This window comes from Camponotus vicinus, unplaced genomic scaffold (assembly GCF_025532165.1).
Source record: "Camponotus vicinus isolate PSW18456_S1 unplaced genomic scaffold, iyCamVici1.0 SCAF_3, whole genome shotgun sequence".
NCBI classification, from domain to species: domain Eukaryota; kingdom Metazoa; phylum Arthropoda; class Insecta; order Hymenoptera; family Formicidae; genus Camponotus; species Camponotus vicinus.
The window spans coordinates 23,078,731-23,103,704 of NW_028141967.1; the positions used below are offsets into that span (position 1 = coordinate 23,078,731).

The 24,974-nt window shown below is 29.9% G+C and overlaps 1 protein-coding gene and 1 long non-coding RNA gene across 8 annotated transcripts; one reads left to right on the top strand and one right to left on the bottom strand.

The window, feature by feature from the left end:
- The first annotated feature begins 620 nt into the window (after positions 1 to 620).
- On the top strand, positions 621 to 24,728 carry Sky (GTPase-activating protein skywalker). 7 transcript variants are annotated; one of them, XM_083093858.1, is made up of 12 exons: positions 621 to 1,165; positions 9,118 to 9,575; positions 10,014 to 10,202; positions 10,964 to 11,088; positions 11,304 to 11,450; positions 12,202 to 12,336; positions 12,654 to 12,872; positions 15,146 to 15,175; positions 16,704 to 16,790; positions 18,393 to 18,551; positions 19,048 to 19,277; positions 19,617 to 24,728. In XM_083093858.1, exons 2-12 carry the CDS (start codon positions 9,212 to 9,214, stop codon positions 19,756 to 19,758), a joined length of 1,827 nt encoding a protein of 608 aa, XP_082949984.1. In that variant the 5' UTR covers positions 621 to 1,165; positions 9,118 to 9,211; the 3' UTR covers positions 19,759 to 24,728. The 7 variants fall into 7 exon arrangements, with proteins under 7 accessions (XP_082949984.1, XP_082949985.1, XP_082949988.1 ...); XM_083093859.1 differs by having other exon boundaries at positions 621 to 1,123; XM_083093860.1 differs by lacking the exon at positions 621 to 1,165 and adding an exon at positions 2,390 to 2,510.
- LOC145968424 (uncharacterized) lies at positions 8,422 to 18,557 on the bottom strand. Its single transcript, XR_014437731.1, has 3 exons — positions 18,401 to 18,557; positions 9,029 to 9,344; positions 8,422 to 8,921 (listed from the first exon to the last, which is right to left on the bottom strand). It is a non-coding gene; the product is annotated as an uncharacterized LOC145968424 (long non-coding RNA).
- Positions 24,729 to 24,974: the final 246 nt, after the last annotated feature.

A 24,974-nucleotide genomic window follows, 5' to 3' on the forward strand; every position in this document is an offset into this window, starting at 1 on the left:
ATTGAAAAATAATATTTGAAAAATTAAATTAAATAAGAAAAATAGAGACTATACAATATTAAATTAATTAATAAAAGTTATATATAATAGTTTACTGTTTATAGTAAACGTTATTAATGTCTTTTACTTCCGGATGAGATATTTTCGAATCAAATATAATTTTGTTTATATTGATATTTGTTTCTCGAACTTGGTTGGAAAATCCAAAACTACGTTTATATTGATTAATCTAATCTCGTTTAATCTATTATTTATTTATTAACATTTAACCTATACATTGCACATTTATATCAAATGATTAAAAATATCAGATTGTTACACGTCTGATAATTACGTCTACTATACATATATGTATATCACTGTATAAAAAAGAAATTCTCATTCATCGCGAACGACTCCATATTCTGAAGCCTCTTTTATTGATAAAAGTGCCTCTAAAAGTGGCTTATAAGCCTTCTGATTGGCTATAAGCCATTTTTAGAGGCACTTTTATCGATAAAAGAGGATTCAGAATATAGACCTCTATGTTCAGCTGTGTCTATGGATTTGACGTAAGGTAGTTCGCGCGCGCGCCGCGCGGCGCTTCCGTCGCTATCAGCGGCCGGGCGCAGTCACTCTTGTACGCACGTGGTACGTGGACGTATCGTGATTGTACGTGAGATCGAGTTGCGTCCGCTGCGTCGTCGGTCATTGTGATCCTGGCGACGGAACGATATACAATACGAGAAAGACACTTGATTCTTGAATTCTCAGAGCAAAAGGGATCTCGGGTGTGCACGCGAGATATTATTCATCGGGGGTGCGGGTACCTAGTGCGGGGAATCGAGCGCGCCCGTCGTGATGTGTCGTGCTCGACAGTGTGAGCAGTGGGGTCGCACGTACATACATACATAGGTGGTGAAGTATAGTCGCGCGGCGGCGGACGTAGCAGCGACGACATCGGAGCGACGTTGACAGTCCATCGGCCGCACGGGCAGGGCAGGTGCACCTGGGTGCACCGCCATCCGTCGTCGCGCCGGTTGCAGTCCCGGCGGTCTGTCGACCCTGCTTCCATCGTGCTTGTATGCCACTCTCGGACGCGAGAATTGGAGCTCCCTGCTGGCGTTTCGCGGGGCTTATCGAGGTAGGCCGCTTCGCCGATACCTTGCACGTTCCTAGACTGGCGGTAAGTTATCGTCGGCGCGCCCCGATTATACGTCGCGTGCTTTACATTTATCGCAATTAACCGAATTATCGTAACTCTGGCTATATTTCCTATGTTTTTTAACCTACTTATTTCCTGCAGATTCGAGGTTTCTATATATCCAGAGTTCGGTAAGAAAAAAGAAAGAAAGAAAGAAAGACAAAGAGAGGGGCAAAGTGCGAGAAGAGAGTGCGACTGAAACACACGAAAGTTTTTACAATCGATACCACACATGATCTAGAGAAAGAAAGATAGAAACGAAGGACCTCGGTTAAACATTCGTTAAAGTTAATCGATCTGTTTGTCTTTTTTCTCTACACTTTTGACGCGAGTTTGGATTGCTCCGCGGTACGATTATAATGACGTAATAGTTCTGTTAAACGCATTACCAGTCGCGAATACGACACATAATTTGATTTAATCATTTTCGAAAGTCAAATCCGTTTCAGACATTTTTTTATATACTTTTGACATTTGTTAAAAAAACGCACATATGTATATTCGTTTCATTTTTATATTCTTTAGATTGTGCCTTTGAATTGCATTTTTTTACTTTCTATAATAAGCCCCGTCTGCTCTCTTCAGTCACACTTTCTGCTCTTGTAACTTTTCCTTTTTTTACAAAATACCGATATGTATCTATTTTATTTTAATATATGCTTAAGTATTTTAATATATGCTCTTTCTACATATTTTTATATTTAAACGACTGTGCAACACGTCTTAATATAAGTCATTTTTTCTAGAAATTAAGAAAAGAGACTATAATAGAGAAAAAAATTTAAATTTAATTTTTCAAACTGAATTCTATCATAAATAACGACGGTGCACATAACAATTATTTTCACGTGCTTGTAACATCAGATTCAACTCGCCGAAAAATTACAATAGTTTCAATTCTTTCCTCATCTTTCTAACAGTTGCTAAAGAATTCTTGGCAAAAAACTGGGTTCCATTAAATTCCTCTAATCTCTATCGACTGCATTTTTTGCATTTAAAATAAATTCAAGATATATTCACGCACGGTTATTTATTTTAGAGCATGTGTTTTGCACTTTCTGCATTTATAATGCAATTAGTAATGGACGACCTCTAATAGCTGTTTCTGTGGTTAGGAACAGCTGTTTTTCTGTAAACACAGTTCTTTTGCGATGTTCTCCCACTATACCTTTACCACGTGATCACGTGAAGTTATGGACATGCATGATGCTTCAGTCTTTTACGGTTCTCATTCTAAGGTGGGGTATAAAAAAAGAATGCAGAATAGTGTGGAGATATCTTGGTCTCGACAATTTTAAAGTAAAGAATTTTCACTGCACATTCCAAGGTACAATATTCACAAAGTATTCATAAATACGTTTTCTACTTAATCTCTTAAACTTATGAGAACATTCCTGGCTTTCTTCTTTTCTTCCCTCGCAGCTATAATCTTCGAGATTTTCGAAATTCTTTTCTTCTCTTTCAACGAAAAGAAAGTAGAATATATGGCATACCATTTATTATACATGTTTATAGTGACAAGTAAGTAAAAATACTGTATAATGAGAAAAAGAAATCGATGCAGAAAAAATACAAAAGTATAAAAAACTTAAGAGTTGTAAAATTTAGTTATTCGATTAATTATTCAAGATTACACATGCATACACACATATACACGTCTTTCATATCGATTAATCTTTTAGGTCAAGTTATTCGCCAGTAGAATGACGTTAGAGGAGAGGAAGAGGGGAAAAGGGAGGAAAGGGATGTTCGGGCACCCTGTGCGAACTCGATCATGCTTTTAGATGATCTGCGCAGCTCCGCCCTGCGCGATTTTCTCGTAACCGTGTTTCGGCGCGGGGGAGGCGAAGAAGGCGTTCTCCGCTTAATCCCAGAACCCACACTGACGCGGGAGGATTGTCAATTAACACCGGCGCAGTTTCACACGCGTATCCAGAAGATTGCACTGTTCGCGTCAAAAATGATTGAGGTTTTTTTTTTAACAACTCTCTCGAAACGCACTCGATATCTAATCTGACAAGAGAGTTTGTTTTATAGAGAGACTCACATTTTGACGCTGAAAAAAATATCTTGATAAATTCGATCGTGAAAAAAATTGTGTTCATCTCTAGCATGATTGATTGGATAGATTTTTCTTTAATGTTTTTCCAAATATTAAATGAGATTCGATGGGAAAATATTATTTCACGAAAACATTTTACACTTATACGGTGACACCCTGCTCAACGTTAGTCGAGCCAGTGTCGTTAAATCACGATGATTATGGCATTGGTCTTTATTGCTCGGAAGTAGGCAGTTTTCATTTCAGGGACTTTCGTTTATATACATATAGGTACAATGAGATAGAGAGGAGCGATACTAGGGCTGCTGATTTAGCATTGACGAGTCGTTTTACGCTCTTGATGTTTGATAATAGCCATTTAGCACTTTCAGATACAGGCTACAAGAAAAATTACGCGTCGCGGATCTTCCCAGATAAATTCTTCGCTTCTGATTCTCTATCGAAATAGAGATATTAAAAAAAATACATACCAAGGAAAATTCATCTTGAATCTGAAATTTAAAATTAAATTTTTTTTGTCTATCACATTCTACTGATTAAGTAGATTTATTGAAGATAAAGATTTATTATATATTGCAGATAAAGATTTATTGTAGATAAAGGAAAGTAATACGTATTGAGACTATGTATGTCACGCATTGAGTGAGATATATAATTTATTAATTACATTTAAAGTTTCTTTCGACAGGAAAAAATTGGCGTAAATGGCTTAAATATTGAATTTTAATAGAATTTTGACACAAACGCGTCATAATTTTTAAAATACAATGGAATCGAAAGTATCTTGATTTTTATTGATGAGGCAATGAATGCATAAATCTATCAATATGCCGCGTGTAAATTATATAATTTATTATCAGGTACGTTAAAATAAATTGAACAAATTTGTTGCCTCCAACAAGACAAACGATCTTAAATACAGCACTAGAAAAACAAGAAGATGGTTGTTATATAATGTTGTTAATAGGCTTATTATACCACCACAGTCACCACACATTAATCCAGCTGAGGATCTCTTTGGCTTGAGTTGGATTTCGTTTCATTCTCTTGTCCGGATATACTTGGAATATATCTCGAGCAAAACGTTATGTTCTATTATAGGTAAAAAACAACCTTGAACGTTCTTGTGCGCGCTGTTTCTTCGGTAATCTTATAAAGAAATGAAAATTTTATCGATCTCGGATTGAAGCCCGGCTACTCGCAATGGATTAACCGGCTCACGCGATCTCTCGTAAGCGATTTCGTGCACAAAACCTCGTATTAATGGTACATTCACAAGGACATCTCGCGACTCGCCGATTCTTTTCATTCTTTGCACGCATAAAGCAACCGAGTCATGCAAATTAATTATATGTAAACAAAAAAATACATTCTTCCAGTATTAAAGAGAAGTGCCAGTGCATCATTCTAATCCATTATTAATTATACAGAATGAATTATATTAATCGAAAAAGGGTCTTCGATTTTACATGAGAAAATAAGAATGTATCTTCGGCTATTCTAGTATACGGTAAAAGAAAGGGAGGGGGGGAGCGAAGGGTCGGAATTGCTCGCATTTTTTAAATTCTTCAGCATCAGACAGCTTTTATTGTATTTCACGCAATTTTTATGTAACACCTTTTGCCTAACTTCGAGAAAATCCCGGGCATCGAGAAGATTAATAATATCATTCGAGAAGTTCACGTGCAATGTGACCCTCGAGGAATTAAGTGTGAATTGCGTGTGACACTTCGTTAACGGAGACCATGCTCCGCTTACGTCGGCGCTCGTCGATGAATTATTCAGCGTGCACAAATCCACGGAGAAGAATGGTAATCCTCGCGAAATTGCCGGGAATCAAGGTCAAACGCGGCGAGACGCGCGCGAGCGCGCGGTTTGGCACTTGTAAAATTTCTCGGCAGCCGAATCCCGACCGCTTGGATTTCGCACGCTGAAATTACGCTGAAATGTTGCGTAATCATGCGCGAGGATCGTCCGCGGTAGCGCGTTACTGCTTGTTGTTTATCACTTGGTTAATCCGATGCTCTTTCACGACGTACAGTGGTAGGAGAAACTGCGATAACCGCTATAAGGGCGCTCTTTTTATTCAAACTTCTCGAATTTTTTCCCCTTTTTCTTCGTTTGCGCGTCTCAAACATTGCTCATTAATTTTACTACACGTGATTCCTTTTTTTTCGACATATTTATCGTGAGTGGCGCGTGGGAGAATTTTACGAAATAATTTTAAACTGCTGTCTACGAATTTTTTATTTTAATCCTGACAATGTAAGATGCACATTATACTGGCAAATTATATGAGAAAAAATTAAATTTTCTTTTTTTATCTATCCATTCATTGTTTGAAGTGCAGCTTATATAGAGCCGGATCTCGATATTATATTGTCCACTTTACTTTTATAATCAGTCCCCTTTTATTTTATGCTCTCCCACTATCTCATATTTTCATTCTACTACCGTGGTCACGTGAGAAATGTGAAATAGTGGGAGAACAACAGAGAGCAACGTAAGAGGAAGTGGTTAAGAGTAAAGTGGATGACATTAGTGTGTTCTCGGCACACATTCTTTTCACATTTAGAACACATTGTGGCACTTTCTGTCTCTTGTTAAGGACCACTTGTGGCATTTGTACGTCCTTGATTTTACTCTCAGTGATTCTTTTCCATGTCTTCAATCATATTCTTCTCAAGTTTTCAATTCAAGACTTACAGACACAGGCATTGGCATTGGAAAGTGTAAAAAATCGCGATATTTCATCCGTAAAGCTTTTCTTAGGCACTACAGCGGCAACGATTTGAGACACAAATCATTGGTTTTATCGCATTTTCAAGAAGTAGCGCTTTACGGCTTCATGTATTTTTCTTCACAAAGCTTAGACGACGATATAATCACCATGGAAAGAAACGCAGACTTAATGCATACCATTTCGCTTTGCGTATTTAACAATGCAATGCGTGCGCGTTTACTTTCGCCTCCGCCTTTGATGCGATGTATTTATACTATCAAGTGGTTCGAGCGTTCTGAACTTGCAATAATATTTATCTATAGCAGAGCAACTGCCTCGCAAAAGTTTCCATATATTCTATATATACAAGGTGTCTTAAAATTTCTACTTTTTCTCCCTCAACTATGAACCCTTCAATGATGTCAGCATTAATTTTTTTTCTTGAGAAGAAAGAGAATTCAACGCGATTATTTTACCATCTTCGATATCTCTCATTTCGACTGTTTAAATAAAATTAATGCGAATGAAGGAGAAAAGAAACAAAATTTTTGATATAAGATCGGAAAGAAAAAGATCAATCGCGAGAGCTAAATTGCAATTGTATTAAGCTGTCTTAATTTGAAATATTATCTAAGAATACATTGATTAAATATTTTATATGATGTATAAAATATTTGATTAATGTTTTGAGATAATTAAAAATATTGCAATTTGTCCGCAGAATCTCTTCATAAATATCACCGTGTGTCTCACGAATAGCACATGGTGTGTGATAAGCACTGAACGCGCTTGTTCGTGGTAGAAAGATAACGCGTGCTTTTTATTAATAACCGTTAAGTATACCAAGATTATAGTCACTCGTGCTTTTGCATCTGGCGGAGCTGTTTTATTATTAGCGACAGCTCTTTCTTGCGTTAATTATATGCTAATATTATATATTCATTGTCTCCGCTTACCGTTCGCGTGTCTGATGACAGGTCAATGCCTGGAAACTTTTTTTTTAAACACAGTAATCCGATCGTGTTTCGTAATATGAAATAATTAGAAATCTCTCTCTAATTAATATGTTATCTATTATCTATTACTTCATAGCTATTAAAATACAATCAAAATAATATAGTATAATTTAAAAAAAAATTAATTCGTCTTTCTTAATGAAAAGCAACAGATTTTTTTTCAAATTCAATATGTTTTCGCGAAATTTCTAAAAGTTGAAATTAATTCTCACTATTTGCAAATTGAAGTTTTTTACGTTATCGCTATATAATTTTTAACAGTCATTTTGCGGTATTTCTTTATCAATTTTATTAGTATCTTTTTAAGTAAGTATCTTCGTATTTAACTTTTCAATTTGAGAAAACAGATATTTCTATCCTTTTTAAATTCTTATATTTACATTACTGAAAAAATAATTGTTCAAGTATCTTATTGCGTTGTTCTTGAAAGAATTGTAATATAATAAGTAAGTAATATAATAAGTAAGTAATATAATAAGTAAGTAATAAATTCTATCGATTGCAGTTTATCTTTGTAATACTAATTTTTTTAATAATCATTAATGAAGTAATAACATAATTTTTTTTCGATATCTGAAACATCTCTATAAATATATGATTCAGAGTCATGATTCAGAATTATATCTGACAATATGTACAATATGTACAAAGCTAATTTGAACAAAACTAACAATTAAATAACATAATATTATTAAATATAATATATTATATTTAATAATATTATATATATTAATTTATTAATATATAATTTAATTTAATACGTAATTAAATTTGTTAGTTTTGTTCAAATTAGTTTTGTAATCAAAATATATATAGTGTGTACATAATTTGAAATATTTGTAATCATTTGTAACATAGTCGTACAATGCACGAATATACAATTGGATGCAACATGTTTGTTTTAAATTCCTTCTTGGAAATGTTAAACGAATATGAATTTAGTGAAATGTTAAGGCTTATGACAAGCAGGGTACTCGCGCGAATTATTCATGCGGTAAAAAAAGCGAGCACGTGGTCGTACTGTATACATAATCGTCGGGCTTGTTTACGCTGGCACTCTTACAACGAGACAATTGATTTTGGTCGTAAAATAAGTTGCGCGAGAGAGCGCGAAGACAACTCCGGGAGGAGGAATCGCTGTTGCAACGCGATAGCAACAGATGTGCACAGTAAGCGTTAAAGCGTTATCTCGGAGAACTTCGTGAGAATTTACGAGGTTTAAACGATGTTGCAATCGGATGCATTATTATTCAGATCCGTATTTAGTCGTATTACGTGATTGTCGCGAGAGAAAAGAGTTAATATAATACTCTATTTTTTAATTTATTCCATAATATTCTTGCGAACACACAAGACTTTTTTGATCGAGAAATTTCTTTGAAATCACATTTTGAATTATTCGCATTTGGAAGATTGAAGATGCATATCTGTCTGAATCTGAATTTCAAATAAAATATTTAATATATGTTTGTAACGCAGATTAATCATTTGTAACATAGTCGTACAATGCACGAATATACAATTGGATGCAACATGTTTGTTTCAAATTCCTTCTTGGAAATGTTAAACGAATATGAATGCGCATAATATTTTCCTCCTATGCATGTCTATAGTTATAAGTGAGAAATGTAAAATACAACAAGAAAAAAAGCGATAAAAAATATAGAAAAAAAGATACAGAAATTTGACTGTACCTTATGTCGCAAGTAAAAGTATAATAGTTTATTTTTTGCATCTATAATGAAATATAATAAAATGTAGTGTTTCCTTGTCATAAAAAAATTTTTCACTTATTAAAAGTTATCTCTTTAATTTAATAAGCCAGCTTGTATAAACTTTATTTAATATTAAAAATCAAACTAGTTGATATTTCATAAAATGTTGCTCGCTCAATCTTGTCTCACTTTCGATCAGAGAGTTACATTTATGAGACATTTCCTGAAAAATAAATAAGATAAGGTAAAATATTTTTATTAAAAGGTAGTGATCAATATAAAGTAACAATTTTTGTAACAAAAAACATTTACACTTTATTATCAAATTACCTCATCTTACTTTATTGAGATAAAAGTGAATTTATTACGATAGAAGTAATTATGTATGTATATATTTCATTTGGATTTTCTTCTTTCAGATGAAAATTGAAACGTCCCAGGATCTGACGTAGATAGCAGGTGGGTGAAAATCGCCAGAGCGGCCATGAGAAAACTCGCACCGTAGTTTAAGCGATGTTAGTGACTGCCTCCCCGATGGACAATCCCCCGAAAACGTTGTCGGTGCTCGAGGAGGAAGCGGCGAACATCGACGACGTATTTCCGCCGCACGTCGACACCAGCAACATTGTCATACAGCCAGAGTCGCCTACCAACAAAAGGCAAGTCTTGAAGACCTTCGCCGAGGTGAACGCGCTCCTACAAGCTGATCCGCCAAGAAAGCGGGAAGTAAAGCTGATCATACGGGAGAACGGTTGGCCGCTCAATAACGGCATCAGGGCGCAACTCTGGCCGGCACTCTGCAATCAGCACGCGCAGGGCAAGAACATGCTCAACGGATTCTACTGGGACATGGTGAACCAAGTCTTTGGAACAACAGGTTAGCGAATACGCCAAGAATTTTTTTCGGCTAATATTCTTTTCATCTTACATTGGCGCATTTATTTTCCTTCGTAAAGGGACAAATAAATATTATATAATAGCAGCGCGATTGAATTGTTAATTTTGTGTTGACTTCATCATACGTTTATAACACTTTTATAACTTAGAAATACATTTATAAAAATATTATTGAATTCTTTCATAATTAGTGAAAGACATATACAGCTTCAAATGATAGCTTTTTCATCTTACAATTAGTACATATTCCAATGAAAAAATTATGTTAATTAGATGTTTCTAAAGATTCCAGATTTTCCAGAGTGTTTAGTATTTTAGTATTTTCTCTTTTTTGTATAATTGTTAACTACAACTTTCTTTGCTCTTGTAAAAGATCCTTGGGCATTTGTATAATGTTTGAAATAATTTGTCTGTGCAGAATTACCAGAAAAATCAATCATGTTACCACCGTTCGTCGATAGTACACATTGCTTATCTTACAATTTAACAATAAAGGGCAGAAACGTAGCGGATAGAATCGTATCAGTACTGGGATATGCTTGTCCTGACATCACGTACAGCCCGTCTCTTTATCCATTAACTGCACTTCTCTTGCATTTTGTGCCAGGTGAGTTAAAACTGAATTCATATTATAAGCCAATAATAACTTGACACATTAAACGTTATAAGAAATGATTATTTCTCGCTTTATTAATAAAATATCGCAAATTTTTGCGGCCAAAACGAATTTACGATACAAAGAAGCGAGAAATAATATATATTTTCTTTTTTTTCGATAAGGGAAAATCGACTCAAAATTGGCCAAAGAAACCGCAGTTGAAAGAAAATGCGCTTAGTGAGGGCAATCTATATTATACAAAGTGAGTCATGCAGTTTGAACAGGTCATATTTTTTTATAATTGATGATAGAAAAATATGGTAAAGATTTAATAATATTTAATTTCGATTTAATTGTTCAATTTTGAAAGTTTTCCTGAAAAATATGTTATGAAAAAATTTTATTCAATATTTTCAATTTACACACACACGATGACTCGTTTTTTCTCGCATACATACACATATACATGTATATGCATACATATATTATATTGCATTTTCAAATATTCATATATAGAAATATATATATAATACATTTATGAATGGGTACTTGTGAACGGATCTTAGTTACTAATTGCAGTTATTTATGAGAACTGTTATCAGTTGCATATATAATTTACAATATTATTTTTAATCGATAATCATTAATGAGTTATTTATACATCTTTTAATGCAATGTGTTAAGATCTAAAGTAAGGAAATTCATGATAATAAAAAATTTGTTTTTAATAATAATGTAATAATAAAACGGCTGTATATGTTATTTTTTAGAGGAGGAATGTTATCACTGTATGGCCACTTTGGTAGCAGCCAAAGAGAAAATGTTCATCACGCAAACTAAACTGCTTTACGAAGTCACGTGGAAAACGGTAGAACAGATCACTAAAAAACATGTTGTAAGTAACAATGAATTTCTAAAATTGAGACTATAGATAATATATATCTACTAGATAGTATTGTTTAATTGGATACTTATTTTTTTCTTCTTCTCTTTTTTCTCTTTCTCTATCTCATATATATGTATTCTCTCTTTGTGTGTGTGTGTGTGTGTGTAATATTTTTAATAAATATGCAATATATATAATGGCATTTTTCAATTCACAATTTTAAGAAATCAGCTGCTGTACATTTAGCGAGGCATTGCTCTGGTTCAAGAGCAGAAAGAATCTACATGGACTGGATCTGGTGGATTCTTCAACTTCTTCCATTTCAACATCTAGTCAGGGTTATGGACTGTTTTCTTCACGAAGGCATTAAGGTGAATTTATACACTTCGCCCTTTATCATTTATTTCCATTCTTTCTCTATGTCAGATAAATATTATAAATTTTTTTCGAGATGTCATAATTTTCCATATTCCATATTTTTCGAGATGTCATAATTTTCCATATTCGATCATTGAAGAATTCAGAGAAATATATTTAAACTGTATTCGGTGCAACGGAAAATTCCGGACATTAATTCTAACTATGCATTCAAGTCAAAAGTCGAGAAACGGTCTGACGTGAAACCATCTAGTATGTATACGAAATGCGAGAAAAATTGGCGTTCCTCCAACTGATAGATAAAGATGAACCGCATATTATATGTATTCTGTACACTTATATTCTAGGAATAGGACAAATGTTAAATTCGATGATTGACTTGGTGCCAGCGGAAAGTTGTTTGCGAGCATTTTTATGTCCTGTATAACATACTGTGTATAAAATTGTTCTTTACGGATATATACGCGATCATATACAATCGTGGATCCAAGATTGCAACATTTTGCTTTATAAGTTTTGAAACTTACATGATAATGCGATATTCATTTATCTCGTCACTATCTCGTCAATATTTTCACATGCTTAAGATTATCAATTGTATCATTCCAATAAAAATTGTCAGCGTTTTTCTCTTCATGCGCATCAATAGATTCTTTCATTCAAATAAAAATATTAAGTTATTATAGAGACGACTACCTTAGTATATATAATTATAAATAATCGTAATTAAATTTTTATTTTTAGGTCTTCTATCGGGTTGCTATGGCTATAGTTTTATTATTCTATAAGCACTCTTCGTCTCAGAGTTCAGAATGGATGAATGAGATTTCGAGGAATGGCATAGATGCTGCTCTATCTAAGTTTTGTAGACAAATACCAGTAAGTAATAAAATCTAAAATATGTACTAATTTCACATGTACCTATTCTTTCCTGAATATCAACTATTTTATTCTACTGGATTTTTAATGTAACTTTTTTTCTTATCTTTTTTCCTATCAAAACCACAAAATATTTTTATATATATGTAAAATGAAATATAAATAATATTTTTATCTTCCTATATTCAAGATAAACTTAATCTTTGTATAATATTACTTTTTTATAAAGAAATATTTATTCTTTGTTATATTTTATAATCTTGTAAAGTTTTAGCTTTTAAAAACAATGTTAAAAATCGTATTTTATCAATTTTTAGGTGACGCCCGCTAAGTTTCTGCGCACCGCTTTTGGGATTCGCGGACTCAGTTCAGCATACATATCACGGGTCTTTCTACGCACGGAAATGGCTCTCAAGAGTAAAAGTGTTTTGACGGGATCCCGATCCTTGGCCAGATCACGCTCGACGGACAATCTGCCTACCAGTCAGTCCCAAGTCAATATTCAGATGATGTCACACACACTTACAATACGAGAAGTATGTTGTTTCATTTATCTATATCTTTTTACTAACTTTCCATAATTTAGTCGAGCTAATTTTTTAATTGTTATGAATAACAATTTGCTTATGTATATATATTAGCATATCCATTGATTAAAATACTTGGATTTTAATATCACGTATATAGATCGCCTCAAAATGAGCGGATATTCTTTTTATTGTGAATTTTTTGACCGATTTCTTTGAATAGAATATTTTTTCAAAAAGAATTAATCTCAAGATACTTCTATGATTTGCAAATATTTATAAAAACAAGAAAAAATTGATTTGATAGGCAGGAAAGTGATATAAATATGATCGTTAAGATATCTAGAGAAATGTGGTTTTGTAAATATTTATTAACTACAGATTGATAAAAGAAACTGATTTGATAGGTAGTAATGATACAAATACGACTGATCGCTAACATAAGAGAATGGTATTAGTAAAAAATGATGTGATAATTTTTATAAATTTTTATAAATTTAATTTTTTTTCAGCATGTTTTTGTGGATGTAATACATACACATCGTGCACAAAGTTTCTGTTTTTGATTTCCTTATATAGGAATTATATATTATATTCTGAAGAGACAGAAGTTCTGTTAATGGTGGAATTTTCAATATATTTTTTATAATTTTTAGATATTAGATATAAATATTTTTTATAATTTTTAGATATTAAATTATTCATTATTCTTCCAATAATTTAGATTATATGAAACAATTACTGAAAATTAACTAATAAGTAAGATTTTATTTTATATCTTTTTTGAACCTTATTTTCGACAATTTTTTTGATTTTTGACAACTTTAATTTCTTTCATTTAAAAGAATAATATATCTTCAACAATTTAAATTCTAAAATAGTATGTTTAAATTAGCATTATTAAAGTATTTATGATATTATAAAAGATTTAATATAAATTCAATATATGCAATAAACAGTTATCTCAATTTTAAACAATTACATATACAATTAGATATAAAAATTAAATAATAAATTTAAATTAAACATTATAAATTTTGGAATATTTCTTTGCTCCTGCAGAAATATTAATTCCACCAAAAACAGAATTTTATTATAAGCATCTGAAATCTATACCTACAGTCCGTATGCACGATTGTAATTTTAATTTGATGAAAGTTTTACAGATAGCAAATATGAAATATTTATAATTTTATATATGGTGTGCAATGTTTTATGATCCTGGTATTAATTAACCAGCCCCTTTTACTTCTTAAAAAGAAAAAGAGATAAATTATACAAATAAAAACAAATAAAGCTTAAATTTAATAAATTGAATTGATCTCTAGGTATAATAATAATCCATAAAAATTACTGATATTAAGAAAAGAAAGGGTAACTTTAGCGTTCAATTATATGACATATCACTGTTTATAGGTTTTCCAGAATCGGTACAATAAAGTTCAATCTATATAACAGAATTTATTTACGAATCATATAAAATTTATCTGTTTGAAATGTGATTTGACACGATTAATAATTATTTTTTTTTTGCGTGATGATTTTAAAATTTACAGTTCAATGTGAATGCCAATTAGTTACCAATTAATTGTTAAATACTATTATCTAATTAAAATATTTGATATTTGAAAAATTAATATCTATATTTTTATTAATTAAAGAAAAAAATAGAGGTGCTCCTCAATTACTAAACATGGATGAAATCTATAAATCGTCGTTATGAATCATTATGCTTCATAAGAAGTTTAAACAATTAAATATAAACTTTATTTTTTATAATCTACATATCTCTACATATCTCTTTCAATTTAAGAAATGACAGGGGTCTCTTTACGCTTGATTGCTCCTTATGATTCCTCTTACTTTGCAAGAAAGATTGAAACAGCTATAATTTCGTTGAGTTCGATTTTCGATGTTACAGGTATGCAAGAAAAGACCTTATGCTAATTATCGCGTTTCATTTGTTCAAACGTAAGGATAAACATAAGGATCATTACTGTGCATGCCTATGATATCCAAATCTCAATTCGACGAAATTCCAGAATACTACAATAAATTGTGATACAAACAATAAATAGATAATTTCTCATGAAAAAAAATTCATTTTTCCTGATTTTGAATTTTTTTGCATGAGAAATCCCTTTAAATCGATTGTATCATAGTTTATTGAACATTTTGTATACCGGTTTCAATCTCCGCTTTGTATAGCCCAGTGTGTTAAAGTAGATTCTTGTAGGGTTTGGTGAATCTCTGAATCTCTCAATGATTCCATTTGTTTTCAGAAAGAATGTGAAGACACGTACAAAGACAGGGTATCGTATAATTATCTTTTTGGGACATGTGTTGTCAATTTCATTGTGCTCTGCCCATCTTTATCCCTTCCTCTATATACTCTGAGATATTATTTATATTACACTTATTCTACTCACTCATTGCCATACATTTGTCGTGCCAGCTTTGTCGCTGTTATTACTTATATATACATATATCCGCAGTGATTCCTCTAATACATCACCTTATCAATACGATAGTAACCATAATAATCTCGCCACATTTACTGCAACGCATAATGTGAAACTCTCGCTGGCTTTTTGGTGTGGCTCCGCGTGTATCAATGCGGATTGCAATTATGAAAATATAATATGAATATATAAAAAGTTATAATAATAGGATTTTATCATAATTATATGATTTTAATCAAGTCTTGTTTAGCGAGCGTTTAATATCAATTTCACTCCCCTCTATGTTACCTATTACAAAGTCACATAACTCTGTTTTTTTAAATGTAACTATTGTATCAATACAGGTATTATAGCTTTATAGAGGATGCTTTTCGTAGATATCACTTTGTTCACATACATTGTATCTGTCATTCGACAAACATCTAAATCATATTCTTTGTATTTTGTTATACATTTTTTTGTATTTTATAGACCATAAATCCTATTAATAAGCGGTAGAAACAAATAGAAAATGACATTTTTAATTAATTTTTAGATATATATAATTGTACAACAAAAATAACAATCTTCTTTGATAATTTCGCTGAGAAAAAAATCTTCCCCAAATTTAATATAGGAGCCAATATGATTAAAAATTGTTTTACCACTATATCCTTATTTCTATATTTTATTGTTATGTGATTAACCATATTTTTTTTATCATAATTGAAAGGAAATTAACAGCTGAGGATAATGCTAGATGAGTCTTTATCACAAATATTAAAATATTACTTTCTACTATGTTAGGAAATTATGAGTTTCTTAGTATTTCAAAAAATCTTGCGCTGACTAATTTTTTATGGTCTAAGTCTAAGACTATTCGAAAATGTTTTTTATATGACAATTGATTAAGGTAGCCATCTATTAATCGAACTGATCTTTTCAGCACATTTCATAAATGTATTCTATCAAAAACATAAGTTACAGCATGCAAAAAGATTCTATTTCGATGTATAGTGCAAAAGAAAGAACTTATATGATTTTTTGCTAATAATTTTTATATAAATCCAGCAGCGAAAAAGAGATCAGGAGCCTTATGATGATAATGATGAGGGAGGGATCCCATAATGATGGGATCATTGATATTAAATTCACAAAAATATCCGTAATGCGAGCGAAATAAGTATTTGCACACTTTGTCTCCTTTTTTGTAAGTTTATATTACAAAAAAATCCATTTCCCTTGGAAATATTCGTGCGGTAGGTACATGCAAATTACCGTTTGCACCGGTACCGTTTACGCGCTAAGCACTGTACATCGATGTAACTGATGTGTTTGTGCTGTCTTGTGTTGTGCTGCCTTCACTGGAATGATGGATTAAATGATACCGGGTATATAGGGCGCACACAGTCCTGGACCACGCGCCCTGTCAATGGGTGTTTACCCCATACAAACTATATGCTCCCAGATCCTAGATATGCCTGATGTAAGTACTCTCATACGGTCGTCCTTTCATTGATGAAATTAAAATTCGAAAGCTCCGTCGTCTAGGCTTGCATGTCAGTATTGTCATCGTTGGTATACATGCAATCGTCAAGAAATGTATACCGTACATGTATAGAAATGTACGTTTTCAATGACGCTAAAATACTTTATACTTCTTACAATATCTTTAATACTTTTTGAGATAGGGAATATAATCAGAGAAGATTTATTTTGCGCGTTATAAGGAGTCTTGAAAAATATAAATTAAGGCATATCATTCAAAATGAAAATATATACATAATTGATAATAAAATTCTTGAAATATTCCGCTGTATTAGAGGAAGAAAGAGAATGTAAAGAGGAAAACTGAATTTAAAAAATAAAAAGAAAATAGAATGTGCAGCTGAAAAGAATGCATTTATCATCGCTAGCGCAAGAATCCATGTTGGCGTCTCGTTAACATCCATCTGTATTTTTATCTCTAACTGAGTGATGCTGTACCCTGACTGTGTTGCATGACGAATGACATTATGCACTAAATTTGCAAAAGAATACGGATGTTTAAATTTTCGCCAGCATATCATATCTGTTGTATCATCACATATTTGATGACATCCCACATAAGCAAAATATAAAAACACATTTTATTGTTAAAATTAATATTTATAAGAAAATATTTATATGATATAAATAGGAAACATATTAATTATTCTCTTATTTTGTATATATTTTTTATAGAGATATATGTGCGTATGTTTAAATGTGTAGACATATACATATGTGTACGTATATGTAGAACATTATATAACAATAATTTAATCAGAACAATTTAGCATAATGAGCTGATGAAATAACTGATTACAAAAAGTTACAAGCACCGATGTGCATAATTATGAATTGGAACACAAAACTGCTACTATATCAATTATAAAAAATTAATTAGGAAATAATAAGATAACAAATGATGTATTATTCTTTTAAGAATATAACTAAATTCTGTTTTTCGCGATACATATGCGCAAGAAGAGTTAAGACATTTTGAAATATCTATGACATTTTTCAATTAGATTACACGTGTAAATTTACATCACACAGTTAAATTTTTTTATGATAATCTGTGAGATAGATAATATTGCCAACAAATAAATTTTGATATTTTTTTCCGCTTCGTTATCATCTCGTTATGAAAAAATACAGTAAACATGAACGGTAAAGTGTTAAAAATCGAGAAAATATGTTGAAGAGATATGTTGTTTTGCAAAAAGATATTTTTAATTAATTCATTTATATCAATTATTCAAATATCATATTTTTTTATTTTTCGCTGATTATATTTTATATAAGATTACATTCAACAAACAATGAATTTTGTCATCGTTGAAAACACAAATCTCAATTTTTATTAACATGACGGTTACTGTATTTTTCCGTAAAACAGCTGATAATCATTTTAATTTAATGTCACAATCTCGAGCGCATGTTTTATCGTGGTTTAGTTTGCTCCTCTTATTAGTGAGCCGTTAAACTAATGTTTGCACAATTATAGAAATTGGTCTTTCATTATTTATGCCCGATTAATTATTTGAATTTGTTTATTTGCCAGTTATTTACCTTATGGTCGTGGCTACCGATGAGAATCACGATGTACCAGCCTATTTTATTGTACACGACCGAGGAACATGGATGCTCCTTGACGACCTTCTATGTTCGAGTTGAGCAACACGAGCCGACCCTTCTAATGATAAAAACCTGTAACAATGAGGTAAAAAAATATTTTTATTTCTCAATAAGTATTTATTTTTTTTCATACATTAACCAATAATGTTAGATAAAATATATATGCTATATGTTTATTAATTTTATATATTAAATCCAGATATTTTTTTATAAAGTCACATACACATGATCCCATCTAAAAAAATAGTTCTAAAAAAATAATTCTAAAGTTCTAATAAAAAAATAATTCTCCCTTGAAAGAAAATTTAATTCCTCCATTTTTAAAGTAAATGTGTGTATAAAAAGTTTTTCTTACTTTAGCTTATAATAATTCTTACTGTATATATCTAAACCGAATGTGTTTATGTCCATTAAGTGTTTATTATATATATATCCACGTATACACACACATTTATTGTAATAAATTTTTATTTTTACTCATGCAATATATTTTAATAAATAAATATATAATTTGTTTAAATATTTTAGAGATCCCAAAATTTAACATTCTTTTTATTAAGTTTTTAAATAATATTTTTCAGGTATTTGGAGCTTACTGTTCGACAAGATGGTGCGAGCGTAATTTGAAGGATGATAGAGGACATAGACAAGCGTATTTTGGTACTGGCGAAACATTCCTGTTTAGCTTGTATCCTGAACGAGCCAAGTATCCTTGGGTGGGCATGGATTCATCGCACAATGACTCCAGAGTACATCACTCAGCTGAACTATTTATGGCCGCAGATTCGAGAATGATAACTATCGGTGGCGGGTAAGTTATAATGTAAAGTAATTTATTATACGATAATAAAATCATAATATCGATAAGATTGTCATAGCACCGATCATATCATATTCAATACGTAAATATATTTAAATAAAATGAAGAAAATTGATAAATTTATATTAGTAGGAAAATTGATATTAATAGATGTTTTAAAATGATAGTTTGATATTAGTAGATTTAAAAAATACTGTTCTTGTAAACAAAACATTCTACTAAAAAAATTTTACTTATAAAATATTATATTCCTGTTTAATTGACCAAAATTATCGAGAGCAAATTATTATAACGTATCGTACGATCCGTTGTTTTATTTCTGATCCTCAGAGATGGTCAGGCGATTTGGATGGATGAAAATATAAGATTCGGCAAGACAGACCGGTGTTCGACCTTTAACAACCCACCCCTTTGTGCCAGTGGTGACTTCGAGATTAGAGTGTTGGAAGTGTATGGCTTTGCGGGTGCCTGAAGAGGGGGAACAAACAGCGGTGTATTAGTTTGTTTATTCCCTACTGCCATTTAGCGACTCTCTTTCTACATATACGTACTAAACGTATTATTATGTGTCATAAATGTGTCCCCGCGTATCGCCCTCTCTAGGAAACCAGCATGCAAACAACGCACAAGAGTTTATTTCAATGTAGGAGGACAAAAATATTCTTTGGCATATAAACATATATATGTATATATATATATATATATATATATATATATATATAAAATTTGCATTTTCTTTTTTTCATTTTCAGATTGTAAGATAGTTTGAATATATAATTAATTTGATATATTAAAATTTGAAAAAAATATTGGTAAGTGTACATATATTTACACAGAAAAAATAAATATATAGAAAGAAATATAAAAGTATAAATAACTTTATATATACAATATGTTACATGAGAAAAAAATTTGTTTTACATTAATAATGTAGTATCAAATGTATAATGTTCATCATGTGTATCTATAACTATCCAGTTGACTGGATTTTTTATATAGATGTAATAATCTATAGCATATTCTTGTATATTAAATGTGTATAATTAAATGTAGAAATACTTTACGTTCTTCCAGACAGTTATTTAACCTTAAAAAGGATTTCCGCTAAATATAATTTCTGAAATAGTTATCTGATATATATATATTCTTGCTAAATTTAAATTTTACTAGGTTTAGCTTCATAATATTTAATCGAGCAATTGCAAAGAAAATTAATGCTATTTATAAAAAGAATATAATTCTTCACACTTATAATACAAAAAAAGTGTATAAAATGAAAACTCACTAAATCTTATAAAACATAAAGTGACGTTTATGTTTACAAATTATTTTATTTAAAATTAATTTATTAAAACTGAGATTTTTATAAAAATATAGAAATTAATAATAATAAAATTAATAATAATTTATTGGAACATTAAGAGAGAGAAGTGCGATATAATATTTACTTAAATGTCACATATAAATATGTGTACATATTCATATCGTTTTTTTTTTAAAGTCAACATAATATAATAAATTATGATGCTGGCAAGAGAGGCAATTAATAATTAAACAAAGCAATATAAGTTATATGTAGATAATCTAAAAATGTGTGCATAAAGTCGTAATTAAAAACTTCTATATTATACATAATAATATTGAAATTAATATATAAAAAAAACATTGTTTTTTTGCAGATATGCAATCAAATCAAATATCTTTGTCCTTCTAAATTGAATAAATTTCACAGTGTACATCGAGAGATATATTCTGCTAAGTGACAGCTCCAATTATTGTCAACTATACATCTTCCGACTATTATTGGGTGGCAATAATTGATTAACATCGACTAATTATTGAGACTCTTATAATCTTTAATGATATATTGATAATGATGACTTTTCAGAGCAATTATTCGTTAACGATATAATTATCAAAAGTATTGTCGGTAGTTGATCAATATTAATCACTTATAAATTCATGAAACAAGTATGTCTTATGGGTTTATAGGTACTCGTGGTAATAAGATAATTAGAATTGTATTTCGAACGCGGGTAGCTTATTATATATGCCAATTATTGTCGGCAATGTAGTTGCAAAAAGTATTGCAGGCAATAATTTGATAATTTTGTGTATGGATTAATCCATACGCGATAAATAAAAAGGTATGTTTATATGAATAAAGTATTGTATTTTTTTTCCTAAACATACCTTGGCATATCGAGAGATTTTATCTATGATATGTACGATTGCTTATACAATAGTATTGCTTATGAATATATCGAGACGAGAACAGTAAGACTAGACTTTGGTGTTCCCTCTGCCTCTTGAGATTATTTTTTATTTTCATTTTTCAAATACAATGATCACCCTCTTAATTTCGCATGAACATCTAGATGCCTCAGTGACGGGTAATTTTTACATTAAATTTATTAATTAAGTGAATTCGAATTATGTGGATTATGCGATATGGGTATATTCGTCCTGATCATATTAATATCTTAAAAAAAATAAATAAAAAAATATTATTTTCCATTGTTTGAAAAAATGAAAATAATATTACATGTTTGAAATAAAGAATATGCAGTGAGCAAAAAAAAATATTTTTAAGATAATTTTACACAAAATTTATTGAAATTTCTCAAGTTTGTTTAGATCGTTTTAATTATCTTAGAGTTCTAGTCTAATTAATATCAATGAAAGAAAAGGAGTGAAAACTATAATTTCACATTTTTAGATAGTTGTAGATGAAAACGTATATTTTCATATATTTCAATTATATTTTTAGAATAATATTACACAGAAAAGAGAAATATATTCTACAATGTATATGTGCTTTCTAATATAAAAAGAAATAATGGATAATGCATTGAACATACTTTACAAGGTATTTTCCTTGTAATAATATAAAATTATTTAAAAAAGATAGATAACGATATAGAAATATGTTTTTTATTCATTATATATGAAATATGCCAAAATCACCAGGCATTTTAATAATAGATTCTTTGAAACATCTTAAGACGAATATCCTCATATAAAAATATAGAGGCTATGATAATTTTTAAATGGAAGATTAAATTCATGAAGCTAAACCTTAACTTAAACATTTTTAATGTTTTACGTGTTTTTTAAAAATAAATTATGATAAAACTATAATAATACTCTCTATATTATATTTAATCTATGTAAAAAATTTTATATTTTTTCCGTTAATTTTATTTTATTACATAAAATTTTCATATCGGAATCCTACGATACATATCTCAATTAAAGTCTTCAACATCGATATATCGACGGCATCAATTTTGAGAAATATTAATTTTATCTTCAATTACAATCATTTTTCAACATTATTTTATTAATAATATACTCCAAAAAATAATTCACGTAGTTTTGTAGCTTTATTTAATACAGAACTCTGTGTATCTCTAATTTGTGATATCATGTAAACGAGCGAGTATAATTCATTTATAATTCGATGTATTGTACACAGTAGTTCAAAAATTTATCTACAAATCTGCGATAATTTTAAAGAAAATTTACCCGTCGAAATATCGAAATCTCTGTCTCGTAATGAAATAAAATATATTAATCGCTGATATTTAGCTGTGAATCAATCTTCGACAATAAATTACGTTGAAGGCCATAGAGTCTCGATACGAAATTTCGCGACTTTCGTGTTGTATGTACATATATAAGGAACACGCTGATCCGTTTACACAAATACTTAATATTCATTGGACCAGGAATTATATTGTTATATATGTATAACAATATATGTATATATAATATATTGTTATATATATACTGTTATGTATAATGCCCCTATGTATATACGTATATATAATAAGTATAAATTATAAATATATGCATGTGTGTATCGTCTCGCAGATTATTTCTCGCTGCGTTTGTCGTTTAATTTCGTCATTGATGTTCGTGTACATGCACGTCCCTATTGTAATATGATTATTTATCTCTTACTGTTATACATAGCTTTAAAGAAATTGTTGGAAGTGGAAAAGTCCAGATTTTTTTTGTTCATAAAATTACATAATACACATTTCGTGAGTCTGTTGCGCGTATATGTATGTAGATTCTCTATAGGATGGACCATAAGTCATAAGTATTAAATTGTGTTAAGAATAGAATAATGAGATGCCGATAGAAGGAGAGATAATTGTTTATTTATATGAGCATCAAAAAGTGCACGATGATTACTAGGAATGTTTATTAAGTTATTTAACGTTGAGTATAATATTAGACGATGTTTCGAAAAATTAAATTTTTAAGCTCAATGTTGAATTGACCTTACAATTTATGTAAATAAAATAAAAATTTATATGTACAACTGTTGAATAATTTGAAGATATGAGAATACAACACTACGATTTAAATATGTGAGAACATACACATTCAATGATCTAAAATAATCAATTCAAAAAATTATAAATAAAATCTTCATAATTAGTTAATATTCTCCTTTTTAAATGGTATGATAAAGTTTATCGTGTTATAAGTTTGAATAATATGAGAAAATCATTTAAATATTATTTAAATCTTGTTACACGTTGTTCATACGCAATACTTTATTTTTATTGAGATTATTTTTCAAATTTATTAAACAATGATATTCTATAAATTTATATTCACTACACTTTAGATCTTGAAATTGCCATCTTTTTAAATATAAGTTAATGTTTTATTCCTTTTTTTCATTGAATTTTCTACAGATAATCTGCATTAAAAGTATTAAATCCTTTAATTCGCAATATTATTTTTAAATATATCGATAAGTGTTTTTATAACATCAATACTTCATAAAATTCAACTCTAATCGTTATAAGATTATTACAAATATCATGTGAGTACAAAAATAACTTGATTAAAAAATTGAGATTTATACAAAATAATATTTACTCTATTAAAGTTATTTATGTTTTACATTAATACATAATTTACATAATTTAAAATTAATATATAAATATATATATTTTCGTTTTTTGTAGAAATAATGTCTTATAGAAAATGTATACTATTTATCCTATATACAATAAAATATTTGTTTTATAAAAATTATATTTTTCGATATAATAAAATTAAATTTTTTATATATACATATATATATATATATATATACACATACAATATACATATAAATATATATAATTATTTGTATCTATGGATATACATGACTTATGGTCCCGTGAGAAATAATGTTAATGTATATATGTTGTATATGTTATCCTAGAAACAAAGTATAATTATCGTCGCCCTCCTAAATAATAAAATGTAGACAAGACTTGTATCATTAAATAATCGATGGTCAATAGTTGATGTTATGCGATATTAAAGAAACATATAGCTAAAGTAGTATAATGATATTGTGATATATCTTCTTTCCAGACTATCGTTAAATCTTTTAATCTGTTTTAATTATTAAAATACACTCGGAATACACTCTTTCACTTTTCTTTGTAAAAAATGAATAAGATGAAGATATTAATTGTATTTAAGCAATTGCGATATTTGTCTATGTTAATAGTATAGATAAAATGTTTTTATTGTGATTTATATCAAATACAAATGTTCTGAACAGTATCAAGACAAACGTAAAAACAATTGCTTATATATTAAGGAATTTTCATCTTCCTAATGTGATCATCATATTAAAAAGAAATGACACAAAATATTCTTTTTATTTTA